At 40.3% G+C, this 25,000-nt stretch overlaps 1 protein-coding gene across 3 annotated transcripts in view; it reads left to right on the top strand.

Moving 5' to 3' along the window:
- Nucleotides 1-25,000, top strand: part of Fbxl7 (F-box and leucine-rich repeat protein 7) — a 342,295-nt gene that overhangs the window by 301,841 nt on the left and 15,454 nt on the right. For all 3 annotated transcript variants that reach the window (XM_071675481.1, XM_071675470.1, XM_071675489.1), the window contains exon 4: nt 8,604-8,801. In XM_071675481.1, coding sequence (XP_071531582.1) covers nt 8,604-8,801 — 198 coding nt within the window. The remainder of the gene's footprint in view (nt 1-8,603; nt 8,802-25,000) is intronic.

Here is a 25,000-nt window from a genome sequence, read left to right as displayed (position 1 = left end):
ATAGGTTGACCATATACCTCATCATCCCTATAGGTTGACCATATACCTCATCATCCCTATAGGTTGACCATATACCTCATCATCCCTATAGGTTGACCATATATATGTTGCAGCAGAGAAAGGTAAAGGATGCATCCTAGGATAGCAGAGAAAGGTAAACCATGCATCCAAGGATATTGATAGAGACAGGTAAGCCAAGCATCCTTGGATAATGTTAGAGACAGGTAAACCATTCATCCTATTGTAAAGATAGAGACAGGTAAACCATTCATCCTATTGTAAAGATAGAGACAGATAAACCATGCGTTCTAGGATAATGATAGAGACAGGTAGACCATGCATCCTAGGATATTGATAGAGAATAGTAAACCAAGCATCCTAGGATATTGACAAAGAAAGGTAAACCATGCATCCTAGGATATTCATGGAGAGGTAAACCTTGCACCCTAGGATATTGAGAGACAAGTAAACCATGAATACTAGGATAATGATAGAGACAGGTAAACCATGCATTCTAGAATAATGATAGAGATAGGTAAACCAAGCATCCTGGGATAGTGATAGAGACATGTGAACCATGCATCCTAGGATAAAGATAGAGACAAATAAACCATGCATCCTTATATATTGATAGACAAGTAAGCCATGCTAGCAAGGATGAAGATGGAGACAGGTAAACCATGCATTCTATGAAAATTATAGAGAGAAGTAAACCATGCGTCCTAGGATATTAACAAAAAGGTAAACCATGCTTCTTAGGATAATGAGAGAGACAGATGAACCACACATCCTAAGAAAATGATAGAGTCAGGTAAATCATTCATCCTAGGATATTGATAGAGACAGGTAAACCATGAATACTAGGATAATGATAGAGACAGATAAACCATGCTTCCTAGGATAATGATAGAAACAGATAAACAATGCATCCTAGGATATTGATAGAGACATAAACCATGCTTGTAAGGATAATGATAGAGACAGGTAAAACCATGCTTCCTAGGATAATGATAGAAACAGGTAAACAATGCATCCTAGGATAATGATAGAAACAGATAAACAATGCATCCTAGGATATTGATAGAGACATAAACCATGCTTGTAAGGATAATGATAGAGACAGGTAAGCCATGCATTCTACGATAATCATAGAGAAAGGTAAACCATGCATCCAATGATATTGATAGAGACAGGTAAACCATACTTCTTAGGATTATGACAGAGACAGGTAAATCATGCATCCTAGAATAATGATTGAGACAGTGAAACCATGACTCCTAGGACATTCATAGAGACAGGTAACCCATGTTTCATAGGATAATGATAGACAGAGATAGAAAACACATTCTTGGGTGATGATAAAGGCAGGTAATCCATGCTTCCTAGGATAATGATAGAGACAAGCAAACATGCATCCTAGGATATTCATAGAGACAGGAAAACTATGCATCCTGGGATAATGACAGACGCAGATAAACTATGCATTTTAGGATGATATTAGAGATGTTAGAGATAGGTAAACCATGCATCCTAGGATATTGATAGAGACAGGTAAACTATGCATCCTAGGATATTGATAGAGACAGGTAAACTATGCATCCTAGGATATTGATAGAGACAGGTAAACTATGCATCCTAGACTATTGATAAAGACAGATAAACCATGCATTACAGAGACTGTTAAACAATGCTTCTTAGGGTAATGATAGAAACAGGTTAACCATGCATCATAGGAAAACGATAGAGACAAGTACACTGCATTCTAGGATAATGATTGAGGCAGTTAAATCTCGCATCATAGGATGTTAATGGAGATAGGTAAACCATATATCATAGGATTATGATAGAGACAGGTAAACCATGCATCTTAGACTATTGATAGAGACAAGTAAACCTTGCATCATAGGATGATAATAGAGATAAGTAAACCATCCATTCTAGCATAATGATAGACAGGTAAATTATGTATCCTAGGGTAGTGATAGATACAGGTAAACCTTATATCATAAGATGATAATAGAAACAGGTAAACCATGCATCATAGGATAATGATAGACATGTAAACTATGCCTCCTAGGATAATGATAGACAGGTAAACCATGCATCGTAATATAATGATAGAAACAGGTAAACCAAGAATCTTAAGATAATGATGAGACAATTAAACCATTCATCCTAGGATATTCATAGAGACAGGTAAACCACGCCTCTAAGGATAACAATAGACACAAGTAATCCATGCATTCTAGCGTAATGATAGAGACAGGAGGTAAACCATGCATCATAAGATATTGATAGAAACAGGTAATCCATACTTCTTATGATAATGATAGACACAGGTACACCATGCTTCCAAGAATAATGATAGAGATAGATAAACCATGCATCGTAGGATAATGTTAGAAACACTTAAACCTAGCATCCTAGGATGTCGATAGAAATAGGTAAACGATATTTCTTGGGATAATGATAGAGTCAGATAAACCATGCTTCCGAGGATAATGATAGAGACACACAAATCATGCACCATAGGATAGTTTTAGATACAAGTAAACCATGCACCCTAGGATAATGATAGAGGCAGGTAAACCATGTATCATTGGATGATAATAGAAACAGGTAAACCATGCATCATAGGATAATCATAGAGACAGGTAAACCATGCTTCATAGGTTAATGATAGCAACAGGTAAGTCATGCATCGATGTAGGATAATGAGAGAAACAGTTAAACCTTGCATCCTAGGATATTGATAGAGACAGGTAATCCATGCTTCCAAGAATAATGATATAGATAAACCATGCATCGTAGGATGATGTTAGAGACACGTAAACCTAGCATCCTAGGATGTTAACAGAAACAGGTAAACTATATTTCTTAGGCTAATAGTAGAGACAGGTAATCCATTCTTCTTAGGATAATGATAGAAACTGATGAGCCAATCTTCTTGGGATAATGATAAAGGTAAGCCATTCTTGCAAGGATAAGGATAGAGACAGCTAAATCATGCATTTTGGATAATGATAGAGACAATTAAACCATGCTTCCTAGGATATTGTTAGTGCCAGGTAAACGATGCTTCCCAGAATAATGATAGAGACAGGTAAACCATGCATTTTAGGATGATAATAGAATATAGTAAACCGTGCCTCCTAGGATAGTGATAGAGATAGGTAAACCATATTTCCTAGGATAATGATAGAGACAGGTAAACCATGCATCTTAGGATGATAATAGAATATGGTAAACCATGCATCCTAAGATAGTGATAGAGATAGGTAAACCATATTTCCTAGGATAATGATAGAGACAGTTAAACCATACAGCCAAAGATAATGATAGGCATAAGTGTACCATATATCATAAGATAATGATAGAGACAGGTAAACCATATATCCTAGGATAGTGATAAAGACAGTTAAACCATGATTCCTAGATCAATGACAGAGACAGGTAAACCATGCTTCCTAGGATAACGATAGAGACAGGTAAATCATGCATCCTAGGATAATGATAGAGACATGTAAACCATTCAACCTAGGATACTGATAGAGACAAGTAAACCATGCATCCTGTGATAATGATAGAGACAGGTAAACCATACAGCCAAAGATAATGATAGGCATAAATGTACCATATATCATAAGATAATGATAGAGACAGGTAAACCATACTTCCTAGGATATTGATAGAGACAGGTAAACCATGCTTCCTAGGATAATGATAGTGACAGATAAACCATGTATCCTAGGATATGATAGAGGTAGGTAAACCACGCTTCTAGAATAATGATGGAAATAGGAAAGCCATGCATCCTAGAGTAGAGATTGTAACTGGTAAATCCATGTTTCTTAAGATAATGATAGACACAGATAAATCATGTATATTAGGAAAATTATAGAGATAGGTTAACTATGCATACTAGCTTACTGATAGAGATAGTTAAACCATGGTTCCTTAGATAATGATAGAGACAGGTAAACCATTCTTTATAGGATAATGATAGACATATAAACCATGCATCCTAGAATATTGATAGACAGGTAAACCATGCTTTTTCGGATAATGATAGAGATAGGAAAAGCTTGCATCCTCGGATATTGATAGAGACAGGTAAACCATCCATTCTAGGATGATAATGGAGGTAGATAAACCATGCACCCTAGGATATTGATAGAGACAGGTGAACCATGCCTTCTAGGATAATGATAGACAAGTAATCCATGCATCTCAGATAGTGATAGAGAAAGGTAAACCATGCATCTTAGGATAATCATAGAGACAGGTAAACCATGCATCCGAGGATAATGGTAGAGTCTGTTAATCCATGCTTCCTTGGATGATGATAGAGAAAGGTAAATTTGGCATCCTAGGATAATGATAGAGACAGGTAAATCATGCATCCTAGGATAATGATAGAGACAGGTAAACCATGCATCCTAGGTTACTGATAGAGACAGGTAAACCATGCATCCTAGGTTACTGATAGAGACAGGTAAACCATGCATTCTAGGTTTATGATAGACATGTAAACCATGCATCTTAGGGTATTGAAAAAGACAGGTAAACCATGCTTCCTAGGTTAATTATAGAGACAGTTGAGCCATGTATCCTAAGATAACGATAAACCTTGCTTCTAGAACAATGACAGAAATAGGTACAAATGATTCCTAGGATAGGGATAGCGACACGTAAACCATGCCTCCTAAGGCAATGATAGAGAGGGGTAAATCATGAATTCTAGGATAATGATAGAGATAGGTCATCCATGCATACTAGGATATTGAGAGAGACTGGTAGACCATATATCCGAGGATAATGATAGAGATAGGTAAACCATTTTTCCTTGGATAATGATAGATACTGGTAAACCATGCATTCTAGGATAATGATAGAAACAGGTAATCCATGCATCCTAGGATATTGATAATGACAGGTAAACCAAGCTTCCTAGGATAATGATGGAGATATGTAAACCCTGCATCCAAGGATAATGATAGAGACAGGTAAACCATGCATTCTAGGGTAATGATAGATATCGGTAAACCATACGTACTAGGAAATTCATAGACAGCTAAACCATGTTTCTTAAGATAATGATAGAGACAAGTAAATCATGCGTTCTAGATAATGATAGAGACAGGTAAACCATGCATCCTAGGATAATGATGGAAAAAGGTAAACCAAGCATCTTAGGATAATGGTAGACTGGTAAACCATGCACCCTAGGATAATGATAAAGTTAGATCATGGATCCTAGGATAATGATAGAGACCACGTAAACCATGCATCCTAGGTTAATGATAGTGACAGGTAAAGCTTGTATTCAAGGATTATGATAGACGGGTGAACCATGTATCTTAGGATATTGGTAGAGAAGGCAAACCATGCTTCTTAGATTAATGACAGAGACAAGTAAACCGTGTATCCTAGGATAATGATAAAGGTAAATAAACCATGCTTCCTACAATAGATAATGATAGCATTCTAGGATGATTATAGAGACAGGTAAAACCATACATCCTAGGATAATGATAGAGACAATTAAACCATGCTTCCTAGGATATTGTTAGTGCCAGGTAAACGATGCTTCCCAGAATAATGATAGAGACAGGTAAACCATGCATTTTAGGATGATAATAGAATATAGTAAACCGTGCCTCCTAGGATAGTGATAGAGATAGGTAAACCATATTTCCTAGGATAATGATAGAGACAGGTAAACCATGCATCTTAGGATGATAATAGAATATGGTAAACCATGCATCCTAAGATAGTGATAGAGATAGGTAAACCATATTTCCTAGGATAATGATAGAGACAGTTAAACCATACAGCCAAAGATAATGATAGGCATAAGTGTACCATATATCATAAGATAATGATAGAGACAGGTAAACCATATATCCTAGGATAGTGATAAAGACAGTTAAACCATGATTCCTAGATCAATGACAGAGACAGGTAAACCATGCTTCCTAGGATAACGATAGAGACAGGTAAATCATGCATCCTAGGATAATGATAGAGACATGTAAACCATTCAACCTAGGATACTGATAGAGACAAGTAAACCATGCATCCTGTGATAATGATAGAGACAGGTAAACCATACAGCCAAAGATAATGATAGGCATAAATGTACCATATATCATAAGATAATGATAGAGACAGGTAAACCATACTTCCTAGGATATTGATAGAGACAGGTAAACCATGCTTCCTAGGATAATGATAGTGACAGATAAACCATGTATCCTAGGATATGATAGAGGTAGGTAAACCACGCTTCTAGAATAATGATGGAAATAGGAAAGCCATGCATCCTAGAGTAGAGATTGTAACTGGTAAATCCATGTTTCTTAAGATAATGATAGACACAGATAAATCATGTATATTAGGAAAATTATAGAGATAGGTTAACTATGCATACTAGCTTACTGATAGAGATAGTTAAACCATGGTTCCTTAGATAATGATAGAGACAGGTAAACCATTCTTTATAGGATAATGATAGACATATAAACCATGCATCCTAGAATATTGATAGACAGGTAAACCATGCTTTTTCGGATAATGATAGAGATAGGAAAAGCTTGCATCCTCGGATATTGATAGAGACAGGTAAACCATCCATTCTAGGATGATAATGGAGGTAGATAAACCATGCACCCTAGGATATTGATAGAGACAGGTGAACCATGCCTTCTAGGATAATGATAGACAAGTAATCCATGCATCTCAGATAGTGATAGAGAAAGGTAAACCATGCATCTTAGGATAATCATAGAGACAGGTAAACCATGCATCCGAGGATAATGGTAGAGTCTGTTAATCCATGCTTCCTTGGATGATGATAGAGAAAGGTAAATTTGGCATCCTAGGATAATGATAGAGACAGGTAAATCATGCATCCTAGGATAATGATAGAGACAGGTAAACCATGCATCCTAGGTTACTGATAGAGACAGGTAAACCATGCATCCTAGGTTACTGATAGAGACAGGTAAACCATGCATTCTAGGTTTATGATAGACATGTAAACCATGCATCTTAGGGTATTGAAAAAGACAGGTAAACCATGCTTCCTAGGTTAATTATAGAGACAGTTGAGCCATGTATCCTAAGATAACGATATACATTGCTTCTAGAACAATGACAGAAATAGGTACAAATGATTCCTAGGATAGGGATAGCGACACGTAAACCATGCCTCCTAAGGCAATGATAGAGAGGGGTAAATCATGAATTCTAGGATAATGATAGAGATAGGTCATTCATGCATACTAGGATATTGAGAGAGACTGGTAGACCATATATCCGAGGATAATGATAGAGATAGGTAAACCATTTTTCCTTGGATAATGATAGATACTGGTAAACCATGCATTCTAGGATAATGATAGAAACAGGTAATCCATGCATCCTAGGATATTGATAATGACAGGTAAACCAAGCTTCCTAGGATAATGATGGAGATATGTAAACCCTGCATCCAAGGATAATGATAGAGACAGGTAAACCATGCATTCTAGGGTAATGATAGATATCGGTAAACCATACGTACTAGGAAATTCATAGACTGGTAAACCATGTTTCTTAAGATAATGATAGAGACAAGTAAATCATGCGTTCTAGATAATGATAGAGACAGGTAAACCATGCATCCTAGGATAATGATGGAAAAAGGTAAACCAAGCATCTTAGGATAATGGTAGACTGGTAAACCATGCACCCTAGGATAATGATAAAGTTAGATCATGGATCCTAGGATAATGATAGAGACACGTAAACCATGCATCCTAGGTTAATGATAGTGACAGGTAAAGCTTGTATTCAAGGATTATGATAGACGGGTGAACCATGTATCTTAGGATATTGGTAGAGAAGGCAAACCATGCTTCTTAGATTAATGACAGAGACAAGTAAACCAGTGTATCCTAGGATAATGATAAAGGTAAATAAACCATGCTTCCTACAATAGATAATGATAGCATTCTAGGATGATTATAGAGACAGGTAAACCATACATCCTAGGATAGTGACAGAGACAGGTAAACCATGCTTCCTAGGTTAATGATAGAGACAGGTAAACCATGCTTCCTAGCATAACGATAGAGAAGGTAAATCAGGCATCCTAGGATAATGATAGAGACATGTAAACTATTCAACCTAGGATACTGATAGAGACAAGTAAACCAAGCATCCTAGGATAATGGTAGAGACAAGTAAACCATGCACCGTAGGATATTGACAGAGACAGGTAAACAATACTTCCTAGAACAATGATAGAGACAGGTAAACCATGATTCTTAGGATAATGATAAAGATAAATAAACCTTGTATCCTAGGAGAATGATAATTAGGATATAGGACCCTCAGAGAAAACGGGAGACCAGTGGCTGGGCTCGTAAGGGTTATATATCACCAGTATCACAGTCACCATCAGACCGACATTTACAGTTACTGAAGCTTAGAAAATGTTTATAAGAAACAGCCATGTGTGGCCTTATTCCCTAAGATCCTCATAAGACATAGTGATGCATCGCAGGTCGACTATTTACTTAACTAACTGCTGGTAAATTCAGAGCTCGTTCCCGCAGGTTGTCACCAGATCACGTGCATCCACTTGACGCAACAGGGCACAGTTGAGCCTGAACCAATGCATTCCCGTCAGCTTTACCTACAGTACCTCGATATGACGGACTGTTACGCCCTTGAGGACCAGGGCCTTAAGGTCATCGTCAAAAATTGTCCGCAGCTTCTACACCTCTACCTCAGGAGATGTATCAATATAACAGGTAAGTCTGTGGTCTCTCTCTCCTCCTCATTGTTCTTCCACTCTCTAACCAATGTTTCCTCATTTATCCCCGTTCTCCAATCCCTTTCTCTCTTACTCCTCGTACCATCTCCTCCACCCATTTCTCCAACACCTTGCCAGTTTACTGATCATTGTCTTCTTCCGTCCCCCCATTTTCCCATGACCCTTCACCCTCCATCCCTGTCATTACTCTATTCCCTTCCTTTGATGTTCCTTCCTCAGCTAATCCTATTCAGAATTCCTCGTCTTTTTCCACCTAAACTTTTGTGTATTTCCAGCAATCGCACGCTTCTCCAACCCTTGAAGATAATGTAATTATAGTAACTTGTCAGTAACGGAGAAAGCATTATATTTCATAAGTAATTCTTGCTAGAGCAAAGGATATCCAGACTTCAATGCCTTATCAAAAGGCTCCATGTGGGTCATGTAACCCAAGTATTGCTTTTTCTTAATGTTACATAATTGGATAATATAAGCGAGGGATAGATATTAGTACACATACATTGATTATTTCTTGACAGGTGAGAGGAAGTAGAGCATCAATTTAAAGAATTGTAATTATTCTTCAAGACTTTATTGAGCAATTTATCACGACCTTTAGCGTTGCTTAATCGGGACGTTTTCACTGTCCGCCCGGTGTTAAGACCATCTCTCTGACTCCTGGTTGCAAAAGTCAGTCTACAGTCGATCCAGCTGTTCATCCTCCCTGGGGGTTGGTCGATAAAATGGGTAGCTGACTTAGGCTAGGGTACACACACACACACACACGCGCGCGCGCGCGCAGGGGCAACGATGCTGTTTCCTTCTTGGGCGGGGTGGCGCCGGGAAAGGATTTAGGGTAAGCAAGTATGAAAATGTGCATGTGTATATATGTATGGGTCCGTGCATATGTATCTAAATGTATATGTATATATATGTATATTTGCGTGTATAGGCGCATATATATATATATATATATATATATATATATATATATATATATATATATATATATATATATATATATATATATATATATATATATATATATATATTTTGCTTTATCGCTGTCTCCCGCGTTTGCGAGGTAGCGCAAGGAAACAGACGAAAGAAATGGCCCAACCCACCCCCATACACATGTATATACATACACGTCCACACACGCAAATATACATACCTACACAGCTTTCCATGGTTTACACCAGACGCTTCACATGCCCTGATTCAATCCACTGACAGCACGTCAACCCCGGTATACCACATCGATCCAATTCACTCTATTCCTTGCCCTCCTTTCACCCTCCTGCATCTTCAGGCCCCGATCACACAAAATCTTTTTCACTCCATCTTTCCACCTCCAATTTGGTCTCCCACTTCTCCTCGTTCCCTCAACCTCCGACACATATATCCTCTTGGTCAATCTTTCCTCACTCATTCTCTCCATGTGCACAAACCATTTCAAAACACCCTCTTCTGCTCTCTCAACCACGCTCTTTTTATTTCCACACATCTCTCTTACCCTTACGTTACTTACTCGATCAAACCACCTCACACCACACATTGTCCTCAAACATCTCATTTCCAGCACATCCATCCTCCTGCGCACAACTCTATCCATAGCCCACGCCTCGCAACCATACAAAATTGTTGGAACCACTATTCCTTCAAACATAGCCATTTTTGCTTTCCGAGATAATGTTCTCGACTTCCACATATTCTTCAAGGCTCCCAGGATTTAAGCCCCCTCCCCCACCCTATGATCCACTTCCGCTTCCATGGTTCCATCCGCTGCCAGATCCACTTCCAGATATCTAAAACACTTTACTTCCTCCAGCTTTTCTCCATTCAAACTTACCTCCCAATTGACTTGACCCTCAACCCTACTGTACCTAATAACCTTGCTCTTATTCATATTTACTCTTAACATTCTTCTTTCACACTCTTTACCAAACTCAGTCACCAGCTTCTGCAGTTTCTCACATGAATCAGCCACCAGCACTGTATCATCAGCGAACAACAACTGACTCACTTCCCAAGCTCTCTCATCCACAACAGACTGCATACTTGCCCCTCTTTCCAAAACTCTTGCATTCACCTCCCTAACAACCCAATCCATAAACAAATTAAACAACCATGGAGACATCAAACACCCCTGCCGCAAACCTACATTCACTGAGAACCAGTCACTTTCCTCTCTTCCTACACGGACACATGCCTTACATCCTCGATGAAAACTTTTCACTGCTCCTATCAACTTTCCTCCCACACCATATATTCTTAAAACCTTCCACAGAGCATCTCTATCAACTCTATCATATGCCTTCTCCAGATCCAAAAATGCTACATACAAATCCATTTGTTTTTCTAAGTATTTCTCACATACATTCTTCAAAGCAAACACCTGATCCACACATCCTCTACCACTTCTGAAACTACACTGCTCTTCCCCAATCTGATGCTCTGTACATGCCTTCACCCTCTCAATCAATACCCTCCCATATAATTTACCATGAATATTCAACAAACTTGTACCTCTGTAATTTGAGCACTCACTCTTATCCCCTTTGCCTTTGTACAATGGCACTATGCAAGCATTCCGCAATCCTCAGGCACCTCACCATGAATCATACATACATTATATAACCTTACCAACCAGTCAACAATACAGTCACCCCCTTTTTTAATAAATTCCACTGCAATACCATCCAATCCTGCTGCCTTGCCGGCTTTCATCTTCCGTAAAGCTTTTACTACCTCTTCTCTATTTACCAAATCATTTTCCCTAACCCTCTCACTTTGCACACCACTTCGACCAAAACACCCTATATCTGCCACTCTGTCATCATACACACACACATATATATCTATCTATATATATATATATATATATATATATATATATATATATATATATATATATATATATATATATATATATATATATACATATATATATGTGTATGAAGTCGAGAACATTGTCTCGGAAAGCAAAAATGGGTATGTTTGAAGGAATAGTGGTTCCAACAATGTTATATGGTTGCGAGGCGTGGGCTATGGATAGAGTTGTGCGCAGGAGGATGGATGTGCTGGAAATGAGATGTTTGAGGACAATATGTGGTGTGAGGTGCTTTGATCGAGTAAGTAACGTAAGGGTAAGAGAGATGTGTGGAAATAAAAAGAGCGTGGTTGAGAGAGCAGAAGAGGGTGTTTTGAAATGGTTTGGGCACATGGAGAGAATGAGTGAGGAAAGATTGACCAAGAGGATATATGTGTCGGAGGTGGAGGGAACGAGGAGAAGTGGGAGACCAAATTGGAGGTGGAAAGATGGAGTGAAAAAGATTTTGTGTGATCGGGGCCTGAAGATGCAGGAGGGTGAAAGGAGGGCAAGGAATAGAGTGAATTGGATCGATGTGGTATACCGGGGTTGACGTGCTGTCAGTGGATTGAATCAGGGCATGTGAAGCGTCTGGGGTAAACCATGGAAAGCTGTGTAGGTATGTATATTTGCGTGTGTGGACGTATGTATATACCTGTGTATGGGGGTGGGTTGGGCCATTTCTTTCGTCTGTTTACTTGCGCTACCTCGCAAACGCGGGAGACAGCGGCAAAAAAAAAGAAAAAAGTTTGTTGAGTATTCCTAGGAAATCATATGGGAGGGTATTGATTAAGAGGGTGAAGGCATGTACACAGCATCAGATTGGGGAAGAGCAGTGTGGTTTCAAAAGTGGTAGAGGATGTGTGGATCAGGTGTTTACTTTGAAGAATGTATGTGAGAAATACTTAGAACGCAAATGGATATATATGTAGCATTTATGGATCTGGAGAAAGCATATGATAGAGTTGATAGAGATGCTCTGTGGAAGGTATTAAGAATATATGGTGTGGGAGGCAAGTTGTTAGAAGCAGTGAAAAGTTTTTATCGACGATGTAAGGCATGTGTACATGTAGGAAGAGAGGAAAGTGATTGGTTCTCAGTGAATGTAGGTTTGTGGCAGGGGTGTGTGATGTCTCCATGATTGTTTAATTTGTTTATGGATGGGGTTGTTAGGGAGGTGAATGCAAGAGTTTTGGAAAGAGGTGCAAGTTTGCAGTCTGTTGTGGATGAGAGAGCTTGGGAAATGAATCAGTTGTTGTTCGCTGATGATACAGCACTGGTGGCTGATTCATGTCAGAAACTGCAGAAGCTGGTGACTGAGTTTGGTAAAGTGTGTGAAAGAAGAAAGCTGAGAAGAAATATGAATAAGAGCAAGGTTATTAGGTACAGTACGGTTGAGGGTCATGTCAAATGGGAGGTAAGTTTGAATGGAGAAAAACTGGAGGAAGTGAAGTGTTTTAGGTATCTGGGAGTGGATTTGGCAGCGGATGGAACCAAGGAAGCGGAAGTGAATCATAGGGTGTGGGAGTTGGCGAAAATTTTGGGAGCCTTGAAGATCATGTGTAAATCGAGAACAGTATCTTGGAAAGCAAAAATGGGTATGTTTGAAGGAATAGTGGTTCCAACAATGTTATATGGTTGCGAGGCGTGGGCTATGGATAGAGTTGTGCGGAGGAGGGGTGGATGTGCTGGAAATGAGATGTTTGAGGACAATATGTGGTGTGAGGTGGCTTGATCGAGTAAGTAATAATAGGGTAAGAGAGATGTGTGGTAATACAAAGAGTGTGGTTGAGAGAGCAGAAGAGGGTGATTTGAAATGGTTTGGTCACATGGAGAGAATGAGTAAGGAAAGATTGACCAAGAGGATATATGTGTCAGAGGGGGAGGGAACAAGAAGTGGGAGACCAAATTGCAGGTGGAAAGATGGAGTGAAAAAGATCTTGAGTGATCGTGGCCTGAACATGCAAGAGGGTGAAAGGTATACAAGAATTGGATGAATTGGAACGACGTGGTATACCGGGGTCGACGGGCTGTCAATGGATTGAAGCAGGGCATGTGAAACGTCTGGGGTAAACCATGGAAAGTTGTGTGGGGCCTGGATGTGGAAAGGGAGCTGTGGTTTCGGTGCATTATAACATGACAGCTAGAGACTGAGTGTGAACGAATGTGGCCTTTGTTGTTTTTTCCTAGCGCTACCTCGCACACATAAGGGGGGAGGGGTTTATTTCATGTGTGGCAAGGTGGCGATGGGAATGAATAAAGGCAGACAGTATGAATTATGTACATGTGTATATATGTATATGTCTGTGTGTATATATATATGTATACGTTAAGATGTATAGGTATGTATATTTGCGTGTGTGGACGTGTATGTATATACATGTGTATGTGGGTGGGTTGGGCCATTCTTTCGTCTGTTTGCTTGGGCTACCTCGCTAACACGGGAGACAGCGACAAAGCAAAATAAATAAATAAATAAATAAATATATATATATATATATATATATATATATATATATATATATATATATATATATATATATATATATATATATATATATATTTTTTTTTTTTTATTTTGCTTTGTCGCTGTCTCCCGCGTTTGTGAGGTAGCGCAAGGAAACAGACGAAAGAAACGGCCCAACCCACCCCCATACACATGTATATACATACACGTCCACACACGCAAATATACATACCTACACAGCTTTCCATGGTTTACCCCAGACGCTTCACATGCCCTGATTCAATCCACTGACAGCACGTCAACCCCGGTATACCACATCGATCCAATTCACTCTATTCCTTGCCCTCCTTTCACCCTCCTGCATCTTCAGGCCCCGATCACACAAAATCTTTTTCACTCCATCTTTCCACCTCCAATTTGGTCTCCCACTTCTCCTCGTTCCCTCCACCTCCGACACATATATCGTCTTGGTCAATCTTTCCTCACTCATTCTCTCCATGTGCCCAAACCATTTCAAAACACCCTCTTCTGCTCTCTCAACCACGCTCTTTTTATTTCCACACATCTCTCTTACCCTTACGTTATTTACTCGATCAAACCACCTCACACTACACATTGTCCTCAAACATCTCATTTCCAGTACATCCACCCTCATGCGCACAACTCTATCCATAGCCCACCCCTCGCAACCATACAACATTGTTGGAACCACTATTCCTTTAAACATACCCATTTTTGCTTTCCGAGATAATGTTCTCCACTTCCACACATTCTTCAAGGCTCCCAGGATTTTCGCCCCCTCCCCCACCCTATGATCCACTTCCGCTTCCATGGTTCCATCCGCTGCCAGATCCACTCCCAGATATCTAAAACACTTTACTTCCTCCAGTTTTGCTCCATTCAAACTTACCTCCCAATTGACGTGACCCTCAACCCTACTGTACCTAATAACCTTGCTCTTATTCACATTTACTCTTAACTTTCTTCTTTCACACACTTTACCAAACTCAGTCACCAGCTTCTGCAGTTTCTCACATGAATCAGCCACCAGCGCTGTATCATCAGCGAACAACAACTGACTCACTTCCCAAGCTCTCTCATCCACAACAGACTTCATACTTGCCCCTCTTTCCAAAACTCTTGCATTCACCTCCCTAACAACCCCATCCATAAACAAATTAAACAACCATGGAGACATCACACACCCCTGCCGCAAACCTACATGCACTGAGAACCAATCACTTTCTTCTCTTCCTACACGTACACATGCCTTACATCCTCGATAAAAAACTTTTCACTGCATCTAACAACTTGCCTCCACACCATATATTCTTAATACCTTCCACAGAGGATCTCTATCAACTCTATCATATGCCTTCTCCAGATCCATAAATGCTACATACAAATCCATTTGCTTTTCTAAGTATTTCTCACATACATTCTTCAAAGCAAACTCCTGGTCCACACATCCTCTACCACTTCTGAAACCACACTGCTCTTCCCCAATCTGATGCTCTGTACATGCCTTCACCCTCTCAATCAATACCCTCCCATATAATTTACCAGGAATACTAAACAAACTTATACCTCTGAAATTTATATATATATATATATATATATATATATATATATATATATATATATATATATATATATATATTCCTGCGAGTCCATAGGGAAGATGATTTTCCCGTTGGACTCATAGGAATATCTTGATCACGCGCGAAATTGTGATCTTTTTCAATATATATATATATATATATATATATATATATATATATATATATATATATATATATATATATATATATATATATTGAAAAAAAAAGAAAAAAAAAGAATATATATATATATATATATATATATATATACATATATATATTTTTTTTTGTCGCTGTTTCCCGCGTTTGCGAGGTAGCGCAAGGAAACAGACGAAAGAAATGGCCCAACCCACCCCCATACACATGTATATACATACGTCCACACACGCATATATACATACCTACAAAGCTTTCCATGGTTTACCCCAGACGCCTCACATGCCTTGATTCAATCCACTGACAGCACGTCAACCCCGGTATACCACATCGCTCCAAATCACTCTATTCCTTGCCCTCCTTTCACCCTCCTGCATGTTCAGGCCCTGATCACACAAAATCTTTTTCACTCCATCTTTCCACCTCCAATTTGGTCTCCCTCTTCTCCTCGTTCCCTCCACCTCCGACACATATATCCTCTTGGTCAATCTTTCCTCACTCATTCTCTCCATGTGCACAAACCACTTCAAAACACCCTCTTCTGCTCTCTCAACCACGCTCTTTTTATTTCCACACATCTCTCTTACCCTTACGTTACTCACTCGATCAAACCACCTCACACCACACATTGTCCTCAAACATCTCATTTCCAGCACCTCCATCCTCCTACGCACAAATCTATCCATAGCCCACGCCTCGCAACCATACAACATTGTTGGAACCACTATTCCTTCAAACATACCCATTTTTGCTTTCCGAGATAATGTTCTCGACTTCCACACATTCTTCAAGGCCCCCAGAATTTTCCCCCCTCCCCCACCCTATGATCCACTTCCGCTTCCATGGTTCCATCCGCTGCCAGATCCACTCCCAGATATCTAAAACACTTCACTTCCTCCAGTTGTTCTCCATTCAAACTCACCTCCCAGTTCACTTGACCCTCAATCCTACTGTACCTAATAACCTTGCTCTTATTCACATTTACTCTTAACTTTCTTCTTCCACACACTTTACCAAACTCAGTGACCAGCTTCTGCAGTTTCTCACATGAATCAGCCGCCAGCGCTGTATCATCATCGAACAACAACTGACTCACTTCCCAAGCTCTCTCATCCCCAACAGACTTCATACTTGCCCCTCTTTCCAAAACTCTTGCATTTACCTCCCTAACAACCCCATCCATAAACAAATTAAACAACCATGGAGACATCACACACCCCTGCCGCAAACCTACATTAACTGAGAACCAATCACTTTCCTCTCTTCCTACACGTACACATGCCTTACATCCTCGATAAAAGCTTTTCACTGCTTCTAACAACTTTCCTCCCACACCATATACTCTTAATACCTTCCACAGAGGATCTCTATCAACTCTATCATATGCCTTCTCCAGATCCATAAATGGTACATACAAATCCATTTGCTTTTCTAAGTATTTCTCACATACATTCTTCAAAGCAAACACCTGATCCACACATCCTCTACCACTTCTGAAACCACACTGCTCTTCCCCAATCTGATGCTCTGTACATGCCTTCACCCTCTCAATCAATACCCTCTCATATAATTTACCAGGAATACTCAACAAACTTATACCTCTGTAATTTGAGCACTCACTCTTATCCCCTTTGCCTTTGTACAATGGCACTATGCACGCATTCCGCCAATCCTCAGGCACCTCACCATGAGTCATACATACATTAAATAACCTTACCAACCAGTCAACAATACAGTCACCACCTTTTTTAATAAATTCCACTGCAATACCATCCAAACCTGCTGCCTTGCCGGCTTTCATCTTCCGCAAAGCTTTCACTACCTCTTCTCTGTTTACCAAATCATTTTCCCTAACCCTCTCACTTTGCACACCACCTCGACCAAAACACCCTATATCTGCCACTCTATCATCAAACACATTCAACAAACCTTCAAAATACTCACTCCATCTCCTTCTCACATCACCACTACTTGTTATCACCTCCCCATTTGCGCCCTTCACTGAAGTTCCCATTTGCTCCCTTGCCTTACGGACTTTATTTACCTCCTTCCAGAACATCTTATATTCTCCCTAAAATCTATTGATACTCTCTCACCCCAACTCTCATTTGCCCTTTTTTTCACCTCTTGCACCTTTCTCTTGACCTCCTGTCTCTTTCTTTTATACATCTCCCACTCAATTGCATTTTTTCCCTGCAAAAATCGTCCAAATGCCTCTCTCTTCTCTTTCACTAATACTCTTACTTCTTCATCCCACCACTCACTACCCTTTTTAATCAACCCACCTCCCACTCTTCTCATGCCACAAGCATCTTTTGCGCAATCCATCACTGATTCCCTAAATACATCCGATTCCTCCCCCACTCCCCTTACTTCCATTGTTCTCACCTTTTTCCATTCTGTACTCAGTCTCTCCTGGTACTTCCTCACACAGGTCTTCTTCCCAAGCTCACTTACTCTCACCACCCTCTTCACCCCATATGTATATATATATATATATATATATATATATATATATATATATATATATATATATATATATATATATATATATATATATAAGAGCAAGGTTATTAGGTACAGTAGGGTTGAGGGTCAAGTCAATTGGGAAGTGAGTTTGAATGGAGAAAAACTGGAGGAAGTGAAGTGTTTTAGATATCTGGGAGTGGATCTGGCAGCGGATGGAACCATGGAAGCAGAAGTGGATCATAGGGTGGGGGAGGGGGCGAAAATTCTGGGGGCCTTGAAGAATGTGTGGAAGTCGAGAACATTATCTCGGAAAGCAAAAATGGGTATGTTTGAAGGAATAGTGGTTCCAACAATGTTGTATGGTTGCGAGGCGTGGGCTATGGATAGAGTTGTGCGCAGGAGGATGGATGTGCTGGAAATGAGATGTTTGAGGACAATGTGTGGTGTGAGGTGGTTTGATCGAGTGAGTAACGTAAGGGTAAGAGAGATGTGTGGAAATAAAAAGAGCGTGGTTGAGAGAGCAGAAGAGGGTGTTTTGAAGTGGTTTGGGCACATGGAGAGGATGAGTGAGGAAAGATTGACCAAGAGGATATATGTGTCGGAGGTGGAGGGAGCAAGGAGAAGAGGGAGACCAAATTGGAGGTGGAAAGATGGATTGAAAAAGATTTTGTGTGATCGGGGCCTGAACATGCAGGAGGGTGAAAGGAGGGCAAGGAATAGAGTGAATTGGAGCGATGTGGTATACCGGGGTTGACGTGCTGTCAGTGGATTGAATCAAGGCATGTGAAGCGTCTGGGGTAAACCATGGAAAGCTGTGTAGGTATGCATATTTGTGTGTGTGGACGTATGTATATACATGTGTATGGGGGGGGGGTTGGGCCATTTCTTTCGTCTGTTTCCTTGCGCTACCTCGCAAACGCGGGAGACAGCGACAAAGTATAAAAATATATATATATATATATATATATATATATATATAGAAGGGTATTGATTGAAAGTGTAAAGGCATGTACAGAGCATCAGATTGGGGAAGAGCAGTGTGGTTTCAGAAGTGGTAGCGGATGTGTGAATCAGGTGTTTGCTTTGAAGAATGGGTTTTTATGCAGATGGGTTTGTATGCAGCATTTATAGATCTGGAAAAAGCATATGATAGTGTTGCCAGAGATGCTCTTTGGAAGGTTATTTAGAGTATATGGTGTGGAGGGTATTTTGCTAACGGCATTGAAATGTTTTTATCAAGGATGTAAGGCTTGTGTGCTAGTAGGAAGAGAGGAGAGTGATTGTTTCATGGTGAATGTTGGTTTGCGCCAAGCATGCGTGATATCTCCATGGATGTTTAATTTGTTTATGGATGGGGTTTTGAGGGAGTGATTGCAAGAGTTTTGGAGAGTTAGTGACTGAGTTTGGTAAAGTGTGTGAGAGAAGAAAGATGAGAGTAAATATGAATTAGAGCAAGGTAATTAGATTTATTAGGATTGAAGGACAAGTATATCGGGAGGTAAGTGTGAATCGAGAAAAACTGGAAATGTTTTAGATATCTGGGAGTGGATTTGGCAGCTGATGGAACCATGGAAGCGGAAGTGGGTCACAGGGTTCGGGAGGAGACGATGGTTCGGAGAGATCTGAAGAATGTTTGGAAGGCGATGATATTATCTCGGAGAACAAAAATAGGTATGTTTGAAGGAATAGTGGTTCTAACAATGATATATGGTTTGCTAGGGTTGTGCGGAGGAGGGTGGATGTATTGGAAATGAGTTTTTTGATGACAGTATGTGGTGTGAGGTGGTTTGATTGAGTAAGTAATAATGATAATAGATGATAAATGATAAGAAATATATATATTTTCCTATCTATTTATTATACTTTGTCGCTTTGGCGAATTAGCGCAAGAAAATAGAGGAAAGACTGGCCCAACCCACTCACGTATACATATATATACAAAAACGCCCACACCTACAAATATACATGCCTATACATTGCAACGTATACATACATATACATACATAGACATATACATATATACATAGGTACATATTCGTACATAATGCCTTCATCCCGCCGCCACCCGCCACACATGAAATGGCACCCCTTTCCCCCCGCGCGCGCGCGAGGTATCGCTAGGAAAAGACAACAAAGGTCACTCTTGATCACATTCAGTTTCTAGCTGTCATGTGCAATGCACAAAAACCACAGCTCCCTTTCCACATCCCGGCCCCACAGAACTTTCCATGGTTTATCCCAGACGCTTTATATGCTGTGGATCAATCCATTGATAGCACGTCGATCCTGGTATACCACATCGTTCCAATTTCACCCTGCATGTTCAGGCCCCTATCGCTCAAAATCCTTTTCACTCCATCCTTCCACCTCCAATTTGGTCTCCCACTTCTCGTTTCCTTCACCTGTGACACATATACCCTCTTTATCAATCTTTCCTCACTCGTTCTCTCCATAAGACCAAACCATTTCAATACACCCTCTTCTGCTCTTTCAACCACACTCTTTTTATTACCACACATCTCTCTCACTCTTTCATTACTTACTCGATCAAACCATCTCACACTATATGTCCTCAAACATCTCATTTCCAACACATCCACCATCCTCCGCACAACCTTATCTATAGCCCATGCCTCGCAACCATATAACACTGTTGGAACTACTATTCCTTCAAACATACTCATTTTGGCTCTCCAAGATAACATTCTCGCTTTCCACACATTCTTCAACGCTCCCAGAATCTTCGCCTCCTCTCGCACCCTGTGATTCGCTTCTGCTTCCATGGTTCCATTCGCTGCCAAATACACTCCCAAATATCTAAAACACTTCACTTCCTCCAGTTTTTCTCCATTTAAACTTACCTCCCAGTTTACTTGTTTCTCATCCCTATTGAACCTAATTACCTTGCTCCTGTTCACATTTACTCTCAGCTTGATTCTTTGACACACTTTACCAAACTCAGTCACCAACTTTTGCAGTTTCTCACCCGAATATGCCACCAGCGGTGTATCATCAGCGAAAAACAACTGCCTCACTTCCCAAGCCCTCTCATCCACAACAGACTGCATACTTGCCCTTCTCTCCAATACTCTTGCATTTATCTCCCTAACAACCCCAACAAACTTATGCCTCTGTAGTTTGAACACTTACGTTTATCCCCTTTGCCTTTGTGCAATGTCACTATGCATGCATTCCGCCAATCCTAAGGCACTTCACCATGAACCATAAATACATTGAATATCTTCACCAACCAATGAACAACAGTCACCTCCTTTTTCAATGAACTCCACAGCTATACCATCCAAATCCGCCGCCTTGCCGGCTTTCATCTTCCGCAAGGCTTTCACTACCTTTTTTCTGTTTACCAAACAATTTTCCCTGACCCTCTCCCTTCGCACACCACCTCGACCAAAACACTCTATAGCTGCCACTCTATCATCAGACACATTAGGGTGTCTAAATGTGTGTGGGTGTAACCAAGATGAGAAAAAAGTAGAGATAGGTAGTATGTTTGAGAAAAGGAACCTGCATGTTTTGGCTCTGAGTGAAACAAAGCTCAAGGGTAAAGGGAAAGAGTGGTTTGGGAATGTTTTGGGAGTAAAGTCAGGAGTTGGTGAGAGAAGAGCAAGGGAAGGAGTAGCACTACTGAAACAGGAGTGGTGGGAGTATATGATAAAGTGTAAGAAAGTAAACTTTAGATTGATATTGGTGAAAGTGAAAGTGGATGGAGAGAGATGAGTGATTACTGGTGCAAATGCACATGGGCATGAGAAGAAAGATCATGAGAGCCAAGTGTTTTGGAAGCAACTGAGTGAGTGTGTTTGTAGTTTTGATGCACGAGACCAGGTTATAGTGATGGGTGATTTGAATGCAAAGGTGAGTAATGTGGCAGTTGAGGGAATAATTGGTGCACATGGGAAGTTCAGCGTTGTAAATGTAAATGGTGAAGAGCTTGTAGATTTGTGTGCTGAAAAAGGACTGGTGATTGGGAATACCTGGTTTAAAAAAAGTGATATACATAAGTATACGTATGTAAGTAGAAGAGATGGCCAGAGAGCATTATTGGATCACGTGTTAATTGATTGGCGCGCGAAAGAGAGACTTTTGGATGTTAATGAGCCTGAGAGGTGCAACTGGAGAGATGTCTGATCATTATCTCGTGGAGACGAAGGTGAAGATTTGTAGAGGTTTTCAGAAAAGAAAAGAGAATGTTGGGGTGAAGAGAGTGGTGAGAGTAAACGAGCTTGGAAAGGATACTTGTGTGAGGAATAACCAGGAGAGACTGAGTCCAGAATGGAAAAAGGTGAGAGCAAAGGATGTAAAGGGAGTGGGGGAGGAATGGTATGTATTTAGGGAAGTAGTGATGGCTTGCGCAAAAGATGCTTGTGGCATGAGGAGCGTGGGAGGTGGGCAGATTAGAAAGGGTAGTGAGTGGTGGGATGAAGAAGTGAGAATATGAGTGAAAGAGAAGAGAGAGGCATTTCTAAGAGGGTTAGGGAGAATGATTTGGTAAACAGAGAATAGGTAGTAAAAGCTTTGTGGAAGATGAAAGCCGGCAAGGCAGCGGGCTTGGATGGTATTGCAGTGGAATTTATCAAAAAAAAAGGGGGTGACTGTGTTGTTGACTGGTTGGTAAGGTTATTTGATTTATGTATGATTCATAGTGACGGTGCCTGAGGATTGGCGGAATGCGTGCATAGTGCCATTGTACAAAGGCAAAGGGGATAAGAGTGCGTGCTCAAATTACAGAGGTATAAGTTTGTTGAGTATTCCTGGTAAATTATATGGGAGGGTATTGATTGAGAGGGTGAAGGCATGTACAGAGCATCAGATTGGGGAAGAGCAGTGTGGTTTCAGAAGTGGTAGAGGATGTGTGGATCAGGTGTTTGCTTTGAAGAATGTATGTGAGAAATACTTAGAAAAGCAAATGGATTTGTATGTAGCATTTATGGATCTGGAGAAGGCATATGATAGAGTTAATAGAGATGCTCTGTGGAAGGTATTAAGAATATATGGTGTGGGAGGCAAGTTGTTAGAGGCAGTGAAAAGTTTTTATCGAGGATGTAAGGCATGTGTACGTGTAGGAAGTGAGGAAAGTGACTGGTTCTCAGTGAATGTAGGTTTGCGGCAGGGGTGTGTGATGTCTCCATGGTTGTTTAATTTGTTTATGGATGGGGTTGTTAGGTAGGTGAATGCAAGAGTTTTGGAAAGAGGGGCAAGTATGAAGTCTGTTGTGGATGAGAGAGCTTGGGAAGTGAGTCAGTTGTTGTTTACTGATGATACAGCACTGGTAGCTGATTCGGGTGAGAAAATGCAGAAGCTGGTGACTGAGTTCAGTAAAATGTGTGAAAGAAGAAAGCTGAGAGTAAATGTGAACAAGAACAAGGTTATTAGGCACAATATGTTTGAGAGACAAGTCAATTGGAAGGTAAATTTGAATTAAGAAAAACTGGAGGAAGTGAAGCGTTTTAGATATCTTGGAGTGGATTTGGCAGCAGATGAAATCATGGAAGCGGAAGTGAGTCATGGGATGTGGGGGGAGGCGAAAGTTCTGGGAGCGTTAAAAAATGTGTGGAAGGCGAAAACGTTTTCTCGGAAAGCAAAAATGGGTATGTTTGAAGGAATAGTTGTTCCAACAATGTTATATGGTTGCTAGGCGTGAGCTATAGATAGAGTTGTGTGGAAGAGGGTGGATGTGCTGGAAATGAGATGTTTGAGGACAGTATATGGTGTGAGGTGGTTTGATCGAGTAAGTAATGAAAGGGTAATAGAGATGTTTGGTAATAAAAAGAGTGTGGTTGAGAGAGCAGAAGAGGGTGTTTTGAAATGGTTTGGTCACATGGAGAGAATGAGTAAGGAAAGATTGACAAAGAGGATATATGTGTCAGAGGTGGAGTGAACGAGGAGAAGTGGGAGACCAAATTGCAGGTGGAAAGATGGAGTGAAAAAGATTTTGAGTGTTCGGGGCCTAAACATGCATGAGAGCGAAAGGCGTGCAAGGAATAAGATGAATTGGAACGATGTGGTATACCGGGGTCGACGTGCTGTCAATGGATTGAAGCAGGGCATGTGAAGCGTCTGGGGTAAACCATGGAAAGTTTTGTGAGGCCTGGATGTGGAAAGGGAGCTGTGGTTTCGGTTCACTATACATGACAGCTATAGACTGAGTGTGAACGAATGTGGCATTTGTTGTCTTTTCCTCGCGCTACCTCGTGCATATGCGGGGGGAGGTTGTTGTCATTTCATGTTTGACGGCGCGGCGAAGAGAAGGAATAAGGGCAGACACTATGAATTATATTCATGTGTATATATTTATATGTCTGTGTGTGTATATATATGTATACGTTTAGATGTATAGGTATGTATATGTGCGTGTGTGGAGGCACATATTGGGAATTGGGAGGTAAGTTTGAATGGAGAAAAACTGGAGGAAGTGAAGTGTTTTAGATATCTGGGAGTAGATTTGGCAGCTGATGGAACCATGGAAGCGGAAGTGAATCATAACGGTGGGGGAGGGGGCGAAAGTTCTGGAAGGCTTAAGAAATGTGTGGAAGTCGAGAACGTTATCTTGGAAAGCAAAAATGGGTATGTTTGAAGGAGTAGTGGTTCCAACAATGTTATATGGTTGCGAG

The sequence above is a fragment of the Panulirus ornatus genome, chromosome 2, assembly GCF_036320965.1.
Source record: "Panulirus ornatus isolate Po-2019 chromosome 2, ASM3632096v1, whole genome shotgun sequence".
Lineage (NCBI taxonomy): Eukaryota > Metazoa > Arthropoda > Malacostraca > Decapoda > Palinuridae > Panulirus > Panulirus ornatus.
Note: the sequence above shows the minus strand (reverse complement) of the source record. Positions and strands in the feature narration are given on the sequence as shown.